At 21.4% G+C, this 19,506-nt stretch overlaps 4 protein-coding genes across 4 annotated transcripts in view; 3 read left to right on the top strand and 1 right to left on the bottom strand.

Annotated features, from left to right (window-relative positions):
• Positions 1-4,180, top strand: part of PADL01_1435600 (conserved Plasmodium protein, unknown function) — a gene marked incomplete at both ends in the record, with an annotated part of 5,211 nt that extends 1,031 nt beyond the window's left edge. Inside the window, one exon of the mRNA XM_028684632.1 lies at positions 1-4,180. This exon is cut by the window's left edge and continues 1,031 nt beyond it. Coding sequence (XP_028540691.1) covers positions 1-4,180 — 4,180 coding nt within the window.
• A 248-nt stretch (positions 4,181-4,428) lies between these two features.
• On the bottom strand, positions 4,429-5,196 carry PADL01_1435500 (conserved Plasmodium protein, unknown function; the record flags this gene model as incomplete). Its single annotated transcript, XM_028684631.1, has 1 exon — positions 4,429-5,196. The coding sequence occupies one exon, from the start codon at positions 5,194-5,196 to the stop codon at positions 4,429-4,431; it is 768 nt and encodes a 255-aa protein (XP_028540690.1).
• Positions 5,197-6,984: 1,788 nt separating this feature from the next.
• PADL01_1435400 (ER membrane protein complex subunit 4, putative) lies at positions 6,985-7,557 on the top strand (the record flags this gene model as incomplete). Its single annotated transcript, XM_028684630.1, has 1 exon — positions 6,985-7,557. One exon carries the CDS (start codon positions 6,985-6,987, stop codon positions 7,555-7,557), a length of 573 nt encoding a protein of 190 aa, XP_028540689.1.
• A 2,525-nt stretch (positions 7,558-10,082) lies between these two features.
• PADL01_1435300 (NAD(P)H-dependent glutamate synthase, putative) lies at positions 10,083-19,184 on the top strand (the record flags this gene model as incomplete). The annotated part of the gene is made up of 1 exon (XM_028684629.1): positions 10,083-19,184. One exon carries the CDS (start codon positions 10,083-10,085, stop codon positions 19,182-19,184), a length of 9,102 nt encoding a protein of 3,033 aa, XP_028540688.1.
• Between the last annotated feature and the right edge of the window lie 322 nt (positions 19,185-19,506).

The raw sequence follows: 19,506 nt of genomic DNA, 5'->3' as shown, positions 1-19,506 counted from the left end.
ATTTAATAATAGTACAAAATTGAGTGGTCAGAATATAAATAAATTTAGTTTACATTTTTTTTTAAAAAATAATAATTATTTAAATAATAATAATAATAATTGTAATTTTCCTTATAATTATCTTAATTATAATACTAAGATTTATGGTATACCTCGATCTAATTTGTCATCATGTGTACAAAAACATGCACTATATGAAAATAATAAATACACAAATAATATTAACAATAATAATAATAATAATAATAATAATAATATTAGTAACAATAGTTGTAGTAGTACTATCGGCAAGAGACACAATTTAAATTCTTCAAAAAGTCAAGTACATTATTTTAAAACTAATAATTCGGTAGATCAAGATGAATATATTTCATTAGATAAAATAAAAAGTAAGTGGGAACAATATGCACATATGAATAACACAAGTAGCCAAAATAATATTCATTCAATAAAAAATGATAAGGTCTCACCACATATTATTACAAATGAAAAAAATAATAATGATAATAAAGTGATAAATCTTAATAAGTATGATTCTACATATGAAAATATAGGTATAGATAATGAATCATTTACTAGCAAAATGAAATCTGATATATATTTAAATAACCGACAAAATATGTATGACAATATGAATCAAAAGGAATGGAAAAAAAATATTTTTCTTGAGAGGGACATATTATCTAAACAAAACAACAAAAAAAAAGAAGCACACAAAAATAATTATAATAATAATGATAATAATTATAATAACTATAATAATAGCTTTAAGAGGGAAAATACAAATATTAGCACAAAGGATAAATCAGATTACAATATTTATGAACAAGAAGAAAAATATTTCCCAGAATTAGATATAAAAGATGATGTCCTACCAGATGATAGTGCTTCTATGATTCATATACGTGATAAAGATTCTATAATATCAGGAAGGAGCAAAAAAATGTATGAGAAAAATAAGTTAACTACTAATTTTAATGTAGCTCACAATATATTTTCTACGGTAAAACAAATTATACAAAAAAAAAGTGATGAAAAAAAGATGGAGAAAAATAAAAACGAAGAAAATACAAATAGTCCAATATGTAACCAAAATAATATGAACAATATAAATAATAATAATATATGTTATGATAATAAGAGAGAATCAAGTGGATGTGATTCAATTTATAAAAATACACAAGAAAAGAATAAGACTAGGAAAGAAACAAATTTTATAAATGACGATAAATCTGTTTGCTACTCTCAAGTTAGTAATTTAAAATATTTTAATACGAACCATTCTATATGTTCATCATATGGTAAAAATGATGAACATCTAATTCTAGCTATTAAAGAAATTAAAGATTGGATGGAAAAAATCGAAGATAAAGTTAGTACTATATCAGCATGTGATAAAAGTGATGTAAACGTTACAACGAATGGACTTTCTAGATGCCATGAAGATAAATATAACAGATTATTAAAATTTTTAATTAAGAGTGTAAAAAATAATATTAAACTAAAAAATAAAAGTATTTATAAAAGATGCTATTTAAATATCCGAAATCTTTACCTTGTAAAAAAGAATGATAAAATAAAATTTGAAAATAAATTATTAGAAAGAAATTATAATAAAATGAAAACAAAATATAGAAATGTATTAGTAAATATATGTAAAAAAATATTTTTATTAAAATATTATTCAATGAAAGATAAATTACATTTTAATAAAAAATATGAAAATATGATGAGACATCTACAATTAGAAAAAAATGATTTATTAAGTGTTATTGAAGAAAAAAAATATGAACTAGAAAATAATGTTAATTTAAATCATATATTATCAGAACAATTAAAAAAGAGTCAAGAAGAAAAAGAAGATATTATTAATAAGAATTTTTATTATGAAAAACAAGTAGACAATGTTACCAAAAAATATGAACATCTACATAATGATGTAATCACATTAAGAGAAGAAATAGAACAACTACAAAAAGATAACCATACTTTGAAAAAAAACAAAGAAAATTTATTAAATGAAAATGATATAATGAAAAAAGAAAATGATATATTAAAAAATGAAAATGATATGTTAAAAAAAGAAAGTGATATGTTAAAAAAAGAATTAGGAGAAACGAAAGCTAAATATTTTAATTTGACTGGTATATTAGAAGGTGAAGAAAAGATGTATAGTCAAAAAGTACAAGAACTTGAAGAAAAACTTCAAAAGGTTACATATGAAAAAAATAATATGATCAACGATATAAAAGATGAAATAGATAAATTTACCATACTTATAAATGAAAAAGATAAAGAAAATATGAGAATTAAAGACAAATTAAAAGAATTAAAAAATGTAGAAGAAAAATATAAAAATACTCAAAAGAATTTTGATTCTCTAAAAAAAGAATTTGAAGAATCTTTTGAACAAGTACAAATTATTTTAAATGAAATGATACAAAAAGAAAAAGAATATACTAAAAAATATAATAATTCTATAACATCTTTAGAAAAAGAACATAAAGATATGATACAAAAAATGATAGAAGATAAAAATTTAATAATTAATCAAGCACAATATTATAAAGATTTGTGTAAAAATCAATGTAATAAAATCATTACATTTGATGAAAGTTTAATTACTGCAGAGAAATTATTAGAACATGTATTATCTCAATATCCACAACTTTTTAATGAATTTAAAAATAATTCTAGAAATAATTTATTAAATAAATCTTTTGGAAAAATGCATTATGAAAATATACATGCAGTAAGAGATAATATTAAACTTATTAGAAAATCATTAAGTCATTTTAAAATGACATGTAAAAATAATTCTTTTCAATTTTTTCATAATTCAGAATCGACAAAGAAATATACTAGTAACCACCATAATCATAACAAAAATATTAATCATCATCATCATAATAATATTAATTATTGTCATCATAATTATAACAGTGCTAATAATATGCAAAAATATAATAGTAGCAATAAACGAGTTACTAGTCTCTTAAGAAATTATGAAAAAAAAGATTCACAAAAAGAATATAAAAACAAACATATAAATGTTTTATATACTGGTAGAAAAAGAACAGTAAGTAGCAATAACAGTAGAAATAATTCTGTATTATCAGATTGTGCAAAAAAAAATATAGACTTAAGAAAAAAAATCGATAGTTATAATTCCTTATTCCAGAAAAATTTTATAGAAGCTACTAATAAATATAATACAACTACACAGAAAATTAAAAAAAATACTGATGATATAATGAATACATATGAAGACAATACAAATATGGACATTAATAAAGAGAAAACTGATTTACAAAGTGAATATCATAATAAGAATATGTATAATAATGAAAATGAATTTTATGCTACCTCAAAAAAAAAACATGTAAATACAGAAAATAATGAATCTATACAAAACAGTTATGATAATATAAATAAAATAATAAATGACATTACTAATTATGATGAAATGAAATATAATCAAATGGATATATTAAATGAAGATAATTTAAGTAAAGACATTAATGAATTAAATAATATTGATATTGTAAATATGTATGAAAAAAATAATTCTTCAAATAACATGAACGATTCAGAATATGTATATATAAATAATAAAAAGGAATTAAATGTAAATAATGATCTTCCAGAAAATAATAAAAATGAAATGTTTGATGATGTAAATATACATACGTTACATATGAATAAATCACAAGAGGATAATTCATCTAATTTGGATAATAATAATATAAAACATGTTCAAGAATTTGACAAGGATAATTTTAAGGAAGTCATATCATTTATTGAAAAAAATGTTATTAAAAATATCCCAGCAGTAAAAAATAGTGATAAAAATACAAAAGAAATAAATAAACTAAATGTAAATAATGTACCTACAAAATTATCTACCAATTTAATTAAACATTCAAGACAGGTAAGTGTTTCAGTTAATTCTTCAAAATCATTAAATATACATAAGACAAATGAAAAAAAAAATATTAGAGCATTATCAGATAATAGTCCAAGCAAAAAAGGGGTAAATAATATTTCTACACAAACGAAGGTATATACAACTCATAATAAATGTAAAAATATAGAAGAAGTGGAAAATCTCAAAAGGGTTGAATCAATAAATGCAAAATCTCCTAAGGCTTCTCTCAGAAAAAAAATCATGGATAAATGAAAGCTTCATATATAATAAGCTTATTAACATGTTCAATTGGTATAAAAAAAAAGAAAAACTTCTAAAAAAATAAGTTTATACGTTTTATAATTTTTTTTTTTTTTTTTTTTTTTTTTTTTTTTTTGTTATACAAATTTGTTAAACTGTTAATAAAATGTAAAGATTTTTAAAAAAGAAAAAAAAAAAAAAAAATTGAAAAAATAAAGCACATAAATAAAAAAAAAATATATATATATATATATTTTTTCCTATGAGCTTTCCTTTTGTATTAGTTTAAGGAGGACCTGCTTCATTCTACTATTTTCCTTAAAATATTCTCCTTTTTCCATATCTAGATATTGAGATACTTTTAACCATGTTTTATTATCCAAATTTTGTTCTTTTTTTTTATCTTCTGATAATTTTTGGTTAGATAATTTTTTTTTTTCTTCAATAACGATAGCTATTTCTTCATACCATTTTTTAAGATCTTGAGCAGCTTTTTTTTTAATTTCTTTTTTTTCTTTTTCTTCATATTCTTTTCTTTCTTTTATTCTTTGTAATCTTTCTTTTTCCCAGACATCCGATACTTCGGTGTCTGATATATCTGATTCTTTTTCAAAAAAAGTTTCATAAGAATTTTCAAAAGACATTCTATTTTCTTTCATAGGTGATGATAAATTACTTTTATAAAAAGAATCATGATTTTTGATATCACTACCATTATATTTATTATTCAAACTGTTATTTATATTATTCATATTATTCATATTATTATTGTTGTTGTTGTTATATAATAAGGAACTGGCACTTTCTCTTTTATTTAATTCGTTATAGAAATTATTTGATGACATGTTCATATTATTATAATCTACATTTTCTATAGGATTCATATAATTTAGTTTATCCAGTGATGCTCTTACTTCATTATTTTCTTCATAAAGTATATTGGAAGGTATTTGATCATTTTCTTTTTCGTTATTATAATTATCATAATTTTTAAAATTAAATTCATCGAACTCTTTTAATTCGCTCATCTTTATACACAAAAAAATAAAAAATAAAATAAATAATAAATAAAAAAAATAAAAATTAATGTCCTTATATATATATATATATATATATATTATATATGTATATATCAAAAAAAGGGAATAAATGAAATACAACTAATATGCATATAGTATCATTTTATTATTTAATAAAAATAAACAACGACAACAAAAAAAAAAAAATGAAATATATATATATAAATATATATAAAAAATTATATATTCATTTGATTTTTAGTTAACTTATGTTTTCATATATTTCGGTCTTATAATTTATTTTATTACTTTACTACTTAAAATTGTTCATATATTACAAAAATATGGTTTTAATGTATTATTATTATTATATGAAAAAAGGGAAAATGCATATATATATATATATATAATATTATTATATCAAATATATAATATATATAATCTTAACTAATTTATTATATATTTATAAATAATATATTTTTTACGTTTCACAAAATATATTATAATCTTCCGTTTTTTTGTTTTTTGCTTTTTTATTTCCTCATAGCCTTTTTCCAAATATTTCAGCAAAAGAAAAAAGGTTAACAAAAAAAATATATAAATAAATAAAACATTTGTTCTTATATATATATTATAATATATATATATATATATATGTGGTATATTTTTATGTAAACATATAATAAAAAAAGATTAATATAAATATATATATAATTACCAAAAAGAATAAATGTTTTTTTTCTTTTTTTTATATGAAAAAAAAAATCAAATAAATTAAATAAAAAAATTAAAAAAATATTTAGGTTAATACTTATAAAATAATATATAAGTGGCTCTACTTAAAAACAAAAAATATATATTTATTGATATTATCAAAAAAGAATAATTTTTTTTTTATATCATTATATAATTATATATATATATTTATAATATTATATTATTATTTATTGGTTTTTATATTTTTTTTTTCTTTATAAAAAAAAAAGCATATATATTATATATATATATATAAATATATATAATTAATTAGGGAATAATAATATATCTCATATATTATATATATAATATATATATATATTATAATATAAAATAATTATTCATCATTTATTTATGTGAATAAAAAAAAAAAAAAATAGAAACAATAGTTTTTTATATAATATGTTATATATATATAATATATATATTTATTTATCACTTTTTTATAATTTTAGAAAAATTTATTTTAAAATATAATTATATATAAATAATTAAAAAAAAATTATATTATACCAAAAATACAAATTAATATTCATCTTATTATAATATATATATATATATAAATTTTTAATAAAAAAATATAATATTTAATTATGTAAATATATTTTTTTATGTATATATTGTAAATATTTGATCTTTCGTAATTATGTGAAATAAGTACAGTAAGGTAAAACATATGCATATTGAATAAAATAAATATTATGACGAATTAAATAATTATATGGGACATATATATATATGCACCCGATAATATAATATAATATATATTATATATATATTATATATATATATATTATATTTGAATTATTTTTTTATATATAATATTTCTTTTTAATGTGAAGAAATATTTGTTATATAACCTTTCTGAGGTATTGTAGTAACCCTTTGATTCTTTGAAAATTCAAAAGGGATATTACAAAGGTATATGAACATATATATATATATATATATATATATATATATATTTAATTATTTATTTATATTTATTAATTTGTGTATGCCTTGTAAGGAAGACGCGTATTCATTTATAAAAGAAAAAAAATGAGTAGATGGGATTTCAGTTTAAAAAAGAAAGAACAGAAAAATGAAAATATAATAGAACCTTTTGGATATAAATTTGTAAATGAGGCAAAGAATATTTATGGGAATGGTGATAGTTATTTAAAGACTGAGAAGAATATAAATACATTAAATAAATTAAATAAAAGTGAAAATAAAAAATCTGATACTGTTGAAATTAATAAGAAATTATTACATAAAGCAGCATGGGGTATATGTGTAAATTCATTTAAGGGTTTACTTATGAATTTATTTGTTATGTTTATGTCAGGTGGAGCTTCAGGAATATTTGGTATTATATTTATTGTTTATTCTATATATAATATTTTAAAATCTTTAATTAATATTAATGATGTTTTTAAATCGGTTGAAAATAATAAAACAGAAAAATTTTTATTACAAAAAATTTGCTTTTTTATTATGAATTGTTTAGTTCTACTTTATATTATGAGCGTATGTTCAAATAGTGGACTCTTACCTATTCGTTCAGGTGATTATTTTTATTTTATACCTCATCAAAAAATTAAACAAAAAGGAGTAGCTAGTATATTCTGATTGATATAATATTATAAACATAAAAAAAGTTAAATCTTATAAGTACTATATTTATACATGTGTGTATTAATATATATATATATATATATATATATATATGTATGTGTATTTTTTTTTTTTTTTTTTTTTTTCAATATTATTTAATAAATTGTTTAATTTATATAATATATATATATATATATATATATATATATGTATAATAATTTGTAGATATAAGTCTATTTACTAATATATCTTCCAATTCATTTTTTGAATCATTCATTTAATTATTATTCACTTATTTTTATTCACTTATATATTTATTAATTTATTTATTAATTTATTCATTTATTAATTTATTTATTAATTTATTTTTTTATTTTTTTTGTTCACACAGTAAAATGCCACTTTTCTTTTTTCTTTTTTAAACTTTTTACAACATAAAAATATTTTTAAAATTTCAAAGGAATGAATATTAATTTTATTCTTTTGTTATATATATGATATATTTCTTCCTAACTCAAAATAAAATTATATATACATATATATATATATATGTATGTATTTATTTATATATATATTTTTTTTTTTTCCCATGTTACACTTCATTATTGACATTATATAAACATGCACATTTTGTATGCTTATAGTTATATACTTCAAAAAAAAAAAAAAAAAAAAAAAACTCATAAAGTTAAATAAATTAATTTATATATTTCACTAAATGATTTTTATTTGAATAACATGTACTTCTATATATAAATTATTTGCGTACACATTATTAATTTACTTCATTTTATATTTTTTTTTCTTTTTCATTTTTTTTTTTTTTTTTATATAAATAAAATGACAAATTTTAAAATTTCCTATTTCTTCAATGAAGGAAAAAAATATAAAACAAAATATAATAGCATTAAATATTTTGTATTTTATGAAAAAAATAATATATATAAATATTTTATAAACACTTACAAAATAAATAAATAAATATATATATATATATATATGAACAAATAAATGTGGAAAATATATTTATTAATATATTTTATATATATTTATTTTATTAATTTTTTTTTTTCTTGGAATTTTCGACTGATAATTGAAAATACAGAGAACAAAAAAAAAAAGAAAAAAAGAAAAAAAAAAAAAATGTTGCCATAATAGTTTATTACTACAACCGTTATTTAATTATATATATATATATATTATATGTATATATAATATATATATAATTATATATGTATAATAATATTATAATATATATATGTTTTTTAATTTAGGTCTAGAGTATGCATTAATGCTTAAAAAAAAAAATATATATATATATATATATATATAAATTAAAATAAAAATTATTTATTTATTTATTTTTTTTTTTTTTTCTTATATATATATATATATTATAATTTTATACGAATTAATTTTTATATATTATTGAAAAAATATTTTACAAAATAACTGTGTATACACTCAACAAATTAATTCTCTTATTTTAATGTTTTGTTCCAAATATTTAATTTGTTTATTTTTATATATATTTTTTTTTCTATCCTGCATATTATATAATTGTATATTTATATATAAATTGTTAAAAAAAAAAAAAAAAAAAATGAATATACACGTAATTAAATGTGTATATATATAATATATATATGAAGTATAGTATACTATATATATATATATATATATATATATTTTACAAATAACTTACACAAAAAAAAAACATATATTAATATTTAAATTTTTACACCACGTTTTTATATATTTTTATTTTATATATTAAATTTTTTTTTTTTTTTTTTTTTTTTTTTTTTTTTTTTTTTTTTTCTTTTTTGTTTAAAAACAAATAAGAAAAATAATTATATAAAAAATATATATATATATATATTGAAGTGTTGTAATAATATTGTTCTACAATGCTTATATACAACACAGTTGTTGACATGAAAATAAGTACAACAAACAAATTTTTATAATTAAAATTTATACAACTTTATAAATAGACACTGACATCATTTTTATAAATTTGTTATATATTGACAACATATATATATATATATATATAATAATTCATCTTTCGAAAATTTTTTTTTTTTTTTTTTAATTGTTAATGTTGTTTTTCGACTTTCTTTTTTTTTTGGATTTTTGTATAAGTCGCTCAAAAGATTTAGAAAATAACTTTTGCATTTATTTTAATTAAAAAGAAATTAGCACATAGGATTTGGATATATATATATATATATATAACATATATATCATTTTTTTTTTTTTTTTTTTTTTTCTTGTACACATTTTCTATATTTGTTATTATTAACAATTTAATTAATTCAAATTAATATTTGTATATATATTTATAAATTTGTATGTTTCTATATCTTTTCTCCATACATATATATATAAATAAATAAATATATATATATATATATATATATATATATTTTTTTTATGTATTAATTTTTTTTCATTATAGTTTTCCATTCTTATATATAAAAATTAATTAAAAAAAAGAATAATAATATATATGTATATATATATATATATATTAAATGGGGAAAGAAAATATAGATAATAAAGGTCTTTATGATAGCAGGAATGAAAAGGATGCTTGTGGTGTGGGTGTTGTAGCTGATATTAATGGTAAGTTTTCTAGAAATGTCATACAGAAAGCTTTACAAATATTATTACGATTAAGTCATAGAGGTGGTGTGCAAGGAAATAATGGAGATGGTGCTGGTATTTTAGTTGGAATACCACATGAATATTTTCAAATGTTAAGTGATACTTGTCAATTACCTTTTTTATTACCAGAAAAAGGGGAATATGCTGTAGCTCAAATATTTTTACCACAAAATGAAGAAAGAAGACTTTTTTTATATCATGAAATTGAGAAAGAAGTATATAATCATGGATTAGTTGTTTTAGGATGGAGATCTCCTATACCTGTTCGACATGATGTTATTAGTTGTAGTGTTAAAAAAAGTGAACCTTTTATTGCTCAAATGTTTGTTTGTAAAAGATCTGTTTTTAAAAATTATGATGATTTCAATATATATCCATTTTCAGATATAAATTTTACAGATGATAGTAATTTGAAATTAAATGAATTACCAGATGATATTGAATTATTATCATTTTTTATAAGAAAAAAATTAGTTAGGCATAATGATATGTATTTCTGTAGTTTTTCATCTAGAACTATTGTATATAAAGGATTATTAACACCATCACAAATATATCTATATTTTGAAGATTTATTAAGTGAACAGTTTACATCATATTTAGCAATGGTACATGTACGTTTTTCAACTAACACTTCACCTACATGGTATGCTGCTCATCCTTTTAGAAGAATATGTCACAATGGAGAAATAAATACAATAAGTGTTAATTCTATTTTATTCCAAGAACGTATGGAATCAGCAAAAACACCTGCATCTTTCAAATCAGTTTCAATAAAAGATCTAAGACCAATAAATGAAGAAAATTATATTATATATGATAATGATGATGAAATTATACAGAAGAGAGATACTTTTGAAGATATTATGTTAACACAAAATCGTTTGAAAAAAAAGTCTAGAAGAAATTTACTTTTAAAATTGAAGAAGGATTATACTTATAATAGTTCAGCTATACATTATAATATTAAAAGAGAATTTATGAATTCTGATATTAATAGTAATTCAGAATTTTTAAGTAATGTAAATGAAGATTCCAAAAGTTCCTCTGATATTGATATAATAAGTGAAGAAAATTTAATGAATCATTTAAAAGAAAAAAATAATAAAAATTTTAGAAAAACTATGAAAAATCAAATTAAACATGGTGAATCACAAAAAACTAAAGGTGCTATTAGCTATCCATCGGATTCTTCTATATTTGATAATGCAATTGATTTTCTCACCATGACAGGAAGAGAAATTGAACATGCAGTTATGATGTTAATGCCTAGAGCATATCAAAAAGATCCAAATATAAGTCCATTAGAAAAAGCTTTTTATGAATATCATACTTGTATTATGGAACCATGGGATGGACCAGCTTTAATTATATTTACAGATGGATATAAAGTAGGTGCATCATTAGATAGAAATGGATTAAGACCAGCAAGATATAGTATTACTAATTATGGATTGTTTGTCTTATCTAGCGAAACAGGAGTAGTAGATTTATCATATGATAAAATTGTTCATAAAGGTTCGGTTTATCCTGGTAAAGTGGTATTAGTAGATTTTAAAGAAAAAAAATTTTTAAAACATGAAGAAATATTGAGTAAATTTTTAAGAGAACGACCATATAAAAAATGGATAGATCATTATTCTATACACATGGATAATATAATTAGACCAGTAACAAATATGGAAAATATTCGTATGAATGCTTATAAATATGGTGCCATATTGAATAAGGAAAATTATTATCATAATAATATAAATATAAACAATAACAATAATAATATTAAATGTAATAGTAATATTCTTAGTATTAGTAATCATAAAACGTGTTTAAATGATATAGATTATTATGATGAATCATTAATTAAAAAATTAAAAGCATTTGGATATACATATGATGCTTTTAATATGATAATATCACCAATGGTTAAACATGCAGCTGATGGATTAGGTTCTATGGGAAATGATACAGCCTTTCCATTCTTAAGTTATTTACATCGTAATTTATTATATTATTTTCAACAAACATTTGCACAAGTAACCAATCCAGCTATAGATCCTATAAGAGAAGAGAATATTATGTCTCTAATGAGTAATCTAGGAAAAGAAGGAGATCTGTTACAATATAGTCATGTTAATTGTCATCGTATATTTATAAATGGACCTATATTAAATGAAGCCTTATATAATATGTTACTTCAGTTACCTGATTTTCCACATATTATAATTGATATGACAATAGATTTGGATAAACTACAATCCATGATGAATAACATAAATAATAATTATTCACCTAATAAAGATGGGGACCTTAGTCAGAACAATATTGTTATGAATATCAATTCTGAAGATCCTTCAAAAGTAGATGTGTGTAAATCAAAACACTCAAAAGAGGAACATAATAATAATAATAATAATAACAAAAAAAAACAGATATCATCAAAATATTTAATTAAATTTATTGATAGCGTTAATTCTAAAGTTGAAAATGCTATTAAAAAAGGATGTCAATTAATTATTTTGTCACATAATAATGTTAATGAAAAGAGGGTTCCCATATTTTCTATATTAATTGTAGGTGCATTACATAAATATTTATTAAGTAAAAATTTAAGAACAAAATGTTCACTTATTGTTAAAGCTGGAGATTGTTTTGAGATTCATCATTTGGCTGTTCTTTTATCTTTTGGTGCTGATTGTATTTATCCATATATATTATATGAGAGTTTACAGTTTATCAAATTTGCTGATAATGAAGCGAGATTAAGTAATAACCAAATGATAAGTAATTATAGACATGCAGCTAATTATGGTATATTAAAAATAATGTCTAAAAATGGAATATCTACATTACCTAGTTATAAAGGTTGTGGTTTAATGCAACCCTTAGGTATATCAGATGAAATATTAAAAAAATGTTTTATAAATGTATGTGATTCTATAATTGGTGGAGTCACTTTTGAATTTGTTGAAAAAGAAATATTAAATATATTTTATCTCGCATATCCAAAGAGAATCTTAACATTGAATTTAAAAGATGCAAATGAAGAATTAGATGATTATGGTGAATATCATTTTAGAAATATAGGAAAATCTCAATTACATATGAATCATCCTGAAACTATTAGTTTATTACAAAGAGCTACAAGAAGTGGTAATAAAGATACTTATAAAAAATATTCTGAATTACAAAATGAATTAATTAATCATTGTGAAATTAGAGGACAATTAGAAATTAATTATAAAAAATGTCCATCATATAATAAAATTAAAAAGAAACATGAACCAATTAATATTCATTTAGTAGAACCAGTAAATAAAATATTATTAAGATTCTGTACTGGAGCTATGTCTTTTGGATCCTTATCAGAAGAAGCGCATACTACTGTAGCTACTGCTATGAATAGTATGGGGTTAAAATCAAATACTGGAGAAGGAGGAGAAGCAGAAGAAAGAATAAAAACAGCTAATAATGAAATAAATACAAGTTCTGCTGTAAAACAAATTGCTTCAGCTCGATTTGGTGTTACTGCATATAGTTTAGTAAATGCACAAGAATTACAAATAAAAGTAGCACAGGGATCAAAACCAGGAGAAGGTGGAGAATTACCAGGTTATAAGGTAAGTTCTAAAATAGCTTCTATTCGTAGAAGTACTCCAGGAGTTGGTTTAATATCTCCTCCACCACATCATGATATGTATTCAATTGAAGATGTAGGTCAATTGGTATATGATTTGAAAAATATAAATAAAGAAGCAAAAATATCTGTGAAGCTCGTATCTAAATTAGGTATTGGAGTTATAACATCAGGTGTGGTTAAAGGAAATTGCGAACAAATTTTAATAAGTGGAACATCAGGTGGTACAGGTGCTTCTAAATGGACTTCAATTAAACATGCAGGTTTACCATGGGAAATTGGATTAGCAGAAGCTCATCAAACCTTATGTAAATCGAAATTACGAAAAAGAGTTATTTTACAAATTGATGGACAACTAAAAACAGGAAGAGATGTAATTTTAGGAGCATTATTAGGTGCTGAATCATTTAGTTTTTCTACTCAACCATTGATATCATTAGGTTGTATTATGATGAGGAAATGTCATTTGAATATTTGTCCTGTTGGTATATGTACACAAGATCCAGAATTAAGGAAAAAATTTGCAGGAAAACCTGAATATATTGTTAATTTCTTTTTTATGTTAGCTGAGGAAGTTCGAGAATATTTGGCTAGTATGGGATTTCGAAAATTTTCTCAAATTATAGGTAGATCTGATTTGTTAAAAAAAAAAGATCATTTGAAATATGATGAGAAAAGGAAACTCTTAGATTTTTCGAAACTTTTATTTCCTGGCTGGAAATATTATGCAGAGGATGAAATGAAAGATGATCAAAATAAACGATATAAGAATATATCTAATAAAAAAAAAAAATATAATACAAATTCTTTGTATTCTGCTTCGAAAAATAAGAAGAATGCCAAATCTGGTATAAATTCGATTAAAAAAATGAAAAATAGAAAACAGGTCTTAATAAATGAAAGTTTTAACACTATTAAAAAGTATAAAATTAATTCGAAGCAAACGGATAATATAGAAATGGTTAACGGAGAAAGTGAACATGTCACAAATGTAGAATGTGATGAAGCAGATGCGGAGAATGAAAGTGATCAGAACGACGACGATGATCAAGAAGAAACGGATAAGAGTGATTTAGAGGAAAATATTGATAATGATGATAATGATGGTAGTGATAATAATGATGATAGTGATGATAGTGATGACAATGATGATAATGATGATAGTGATGAGCTGGATGAGGTTGATGAAATTGATGAGCTGGATGAGGTTGATGAGATTGATGAGGATGATGATATTGATAATATTGATAATATTGATAATATTGATAATATTGATAATATTGATGACAATGATGACAATTATGATGATAATAATAACAAGAAACGACAAAACAATACAGAGAGAAAAAAGAAAAAAAGTATGAATATGAGCGTAATATATAAATATCAATATAAAGAAAGGGGTTCTTATAATATAAATAAAAACAACAAAAATAATAATAATAATAATAAGAGTTGTAAAAAAATAAAGAAAAAATGTCATGTAAAAAAAAAAATAGTAAAACCAATTCCTATATTTTGTTGTGAAACTCAAAATCATAAATTATGTGATGTTATTGATAGAGAATTAATCAGGAGATCAAAAATTGCTTTATTAAATTGTACACCTGTAAATATAAAAATGCCTATTAAAAATACAGATAGAGCTGTTGGAGCTATGTTAAGTTATCATATAATACAAAAATATGGAGAAGAAGGATTACCAATTGATACGATAAATGTGAAATTTCGAGGTACAGGTGGATTATCATTTGGTGTATTTTTAACTAGTGGAGTAAATTTTGAATTGGAAGGAGATGCAAATGATTTTGTAGGTAAAGGTTTATCAGGTGGTATAATATCAGTTCATTTTCCAAAGAATGCTTTATTTATAAATGAATGTCAAAAAAATGTTATAGCTGGAAATTCTGTTTTATATGGAGCTACAAAAGGAAGAGCATTTTTTGCTGGAAGAGCAGGTGAAAGATTTGCTGTTCGAAATTCAGGAGCAATTGCCGTTGTAGAAGGTGTTGGTAGTCATGGTTGTGAATATATGACAAAAGGTATAGTAGTAGTGTTAGGTGAAATTGGTTGTAATTTTGCTGCTGGTATGAGTGGAGGTATAGCATATGTATTAGATATAAATGAAAAAAATGTGAATCATCAAATGGTTGATTTAAAAGTATGTAAAACAATGGATGAAAAAATGACTTTAGAAAAATTATTACATGAACATTATGAAAGAACTAATTCATATACAGCCAAAATGCTATTACAAAATTTTGATGAAAATTTACAACGTTTTACTAAAATTATACCTAGAGATATTAAAAGAGTTTTAACTGAAGCTTGTATTGAATTTGTTAAAACAGGAAATGAAGAAGCAGCAGCTATTCTAGATGATTGGGCTTCCTTATTAAAAAGTGTAGATCAACCAGAACATATGTATAAAAAAGCCATGCAATTCTTTACAACTATTACTGATGATATATCAGGATTATCCAAATCATTAGCATTAAGAAGTGTTGATGGATTAATTATTTATGATTTATTACAAGAACAACGTAATCGAAATTTATTAAGTATAAAAAATTCATCAAATGATTTTAATAGTTTAAATAATGAAGAACAAAATATTAAGAAAAAAAAATTTTTCGATTTTGAAAGGTTTATACATAATTTAGAATTGTGCAGAAGTAACAACAGAAAATGGAGAAGATTCTCTGAAATTCCTTTCAAATGTAATGCTTTTTCAGATTTTAAAAATACATTTCCTGAAAAATTAGATGATAAATCAAAAGAAATGATAAAAAAATATATACTTAATGAACAATATTTATTAGATTTACATTTGAAATCATTAAATTCAAATAAGTTTATTGAAAAACTAATTCTTAGAGAAACAGATGATTATATTCAAATAGATCAAAAACAACTAAGTCCAAATATATACACTTTAAAAAAATATTTATATCCAACCGATAATTATGATGTTTCTAATATATCTAATTCTATGAAGGCCTATAATAAAATTAATGGGGTACACTTAATCAATAAGTCTAATCAGAATAATGAATATGAAGATGTTGCTAATACCTATGATTTATCAGGGTACACATTGGGTGCAAGAAAAAAAAAGGATGATATGGTAAATATTAAAAAGGATGAAAATGATACAAATATAACAAATAATACAAACAATACAAACAATATGAATAATACAAACAGTATGAACAATATGAACAATACAAACCATACAAACAATATGAATAATGTGAACAATATGAACAATATTACTAGTAGCATACATATAAATAAAGAAGATAATAATAATATTAATGATGATGCGAATAACACCGTCATTTCTGAAAATACCAATACTACTTATGTCAACAAATCATCAAATTATTCACAATCTCAATATGCTAAAACAAGTGGCGATAATAAAACCAAGAAATATAGTGTTGACACAGAAATTAGTGATATGACTAGAGTTTCATCAGATTATGGAAATGCTTCAAGTATTAATTCTACTAAACCTTTTTTAGTTGCCAATCCAAATAAAGTTACAGGATTTAAAGAATATGAAAGGTTATCTCATCCACTTAAAGATATCAGTAGTAGAGTTTTAGATTATTCAGAAATTATTGTACCTATAAACGTTAAAAGTAAACTACATAATCAGTTATTAAAAACACAAGCGTCCAGATGTGTTGATTGTGGTACTCCAACTTGTCATTATCCTAATTCTAGTGGTGGTGGCTGCCCGTTAGGTAATAGAATTTTTGATTGGAACAATTTAGTATATGAAAATGAATGGAAGAAAGCATTAGAACGTCTATTAGATACCAATAATTTTCCAGAAATTACAGGTCGTGTTTGTCCAGCACCTTGTGAAGATGCATGTGTTTTAAGTATAAATGAGAAACCTGTGTCTATAAAATTTATTGAATTATCTATTATTGAATATGGATTCATAAAAAAATGGATACAACCAATGATACCAATTAGTCGTACTGGAAAAAAAGTGGCAATTGTGGGTTCAGGACCAGCGGGATTAACTGCAGCACAACAATTAAACAAAGCTGGACATGAAGTAACTATATTTGAAAAGGATGAATATTTTGGAGGATTATTAATGAATGGAATACCAAATGTACGTTTAGATAAAAAAATTCTAGAGAGAAGATTAATATTAATGAAAAAAGAAGGAATTGTAATGAAAAATAATGTAAATGTAGGTGTAGATATAACATTATCCGATTTAGTAAAAGAATATGATGCTATACTTTTAGCTACTGGTTATAAAATACCTAGAAAATTAGATATTCCAGGTGCTAATTTAAATAATATTTATTTTGCTATGGATTTCTTAACATCATGTCAAATATCATTAACAAAATCAGATATGACAGATGATAATTATATAGATGTATCTGAAAAACATGTTATCATATTAGGTGGAGGAAAAACAGCCGTAGATTGTATCAGTTTAGCTATTCGTATGGGAGCATCTAGTGTTTTACAATTTACACGACAAGAAATTCAACCTATGAATACATCAGAATATTGGTGGCCAGGATTAAAAAATATTTTCAAAGTTGAATATTCACATGAGGAAGCTATTATTATACAAGGTAGAGATCCAAGAGAATTTTGTGTGAGGAGTTTGGAATTCATTCCATCTAATAAAGACCCTAAAAGAGTTTCTGGTATAAGAGCTATTAGGGTCAAATTAAAAAAAAACTTAAAAAGTGAAATGAAACAAAATAATAAAATGTTAAATAATAATTATATGGATAATCATCATAATAATTCATCCAAAATAGATTTAAAGAAACATCTATCTAAAATAAATAAATTAAAAAGTATTAAAAGTATATCGAAAGGTCCAACTCAAGAAACAACAACAGCAAGTTCATATTCTTCTTCTTCTCCTGCAGAAAATGATATTATTCAGAATTATCAAATAATAAAGGATCATAATGAATATTTTGATATACCATTTACTGAAAGAATTTATAAAGCTGATGTAGTCATTTTAGCATTAGGATTTTCAAAAACAGATGATTCCATATGGGAAAATGATAATATAAAAATTGAACTTAATAATTATAATTGTATAAAAACAAACAATAGAATTTATCAAACTAATCATAACAATATATTCGCATGTGGAGATTGTAGAATAGGACCTAGTACAGTAGTACAAGCAATTGCAGAAGGAAGAGATGTAGCATCTAAAATCGATGAATATCTAACAAATTCTGTATCTATTCTTCCTCCATGTAATACTTATTATTATTATCCTAAGAATTATAAGAATGTTCCATTCGGTTCTTCTAATTGGGGATAATATAATCAATACTAAACATAAATATAAAAATATATATATATATATATATATATATATATATATATATATATATATATATATTTAATTATTTATTTATTCATTCATTCACCTATGTACAATATCTTATTTTATTTATATTGAATAATTCAAACACATTTCTTATATTATAAATTCCAAAAAAGGAATATCTTTTTTGAACATATATGCATATAACCAAAAACGTGTAAACCTATATTATACATATATTATTTTTTATTTTTATATACTTATTAATGTGTTATATTATTAACCTTATAATACTTATTTTATAATTCAATTAACA

The sequence above is a fragment of the Plasmodium sp. gorilla clade G2 genome (genome assembly GCF_900097015.1).
Source record: "Plasmodium sp. gorilla clade G2 genome assembly, chromosome: 14".
Taxonomy (NCBI): domain Eukaryota; phylum Apicomplexa; class Aconoidasida; order Haemosporida; family Plasmodiidae; genus Plasmodium; species Plasmodium adleri (nom. inval.).
Note: the sequence above shows the minus strand (reverse complement) of the source record. Positions and strands in the feature narration are given on the sequence as shown.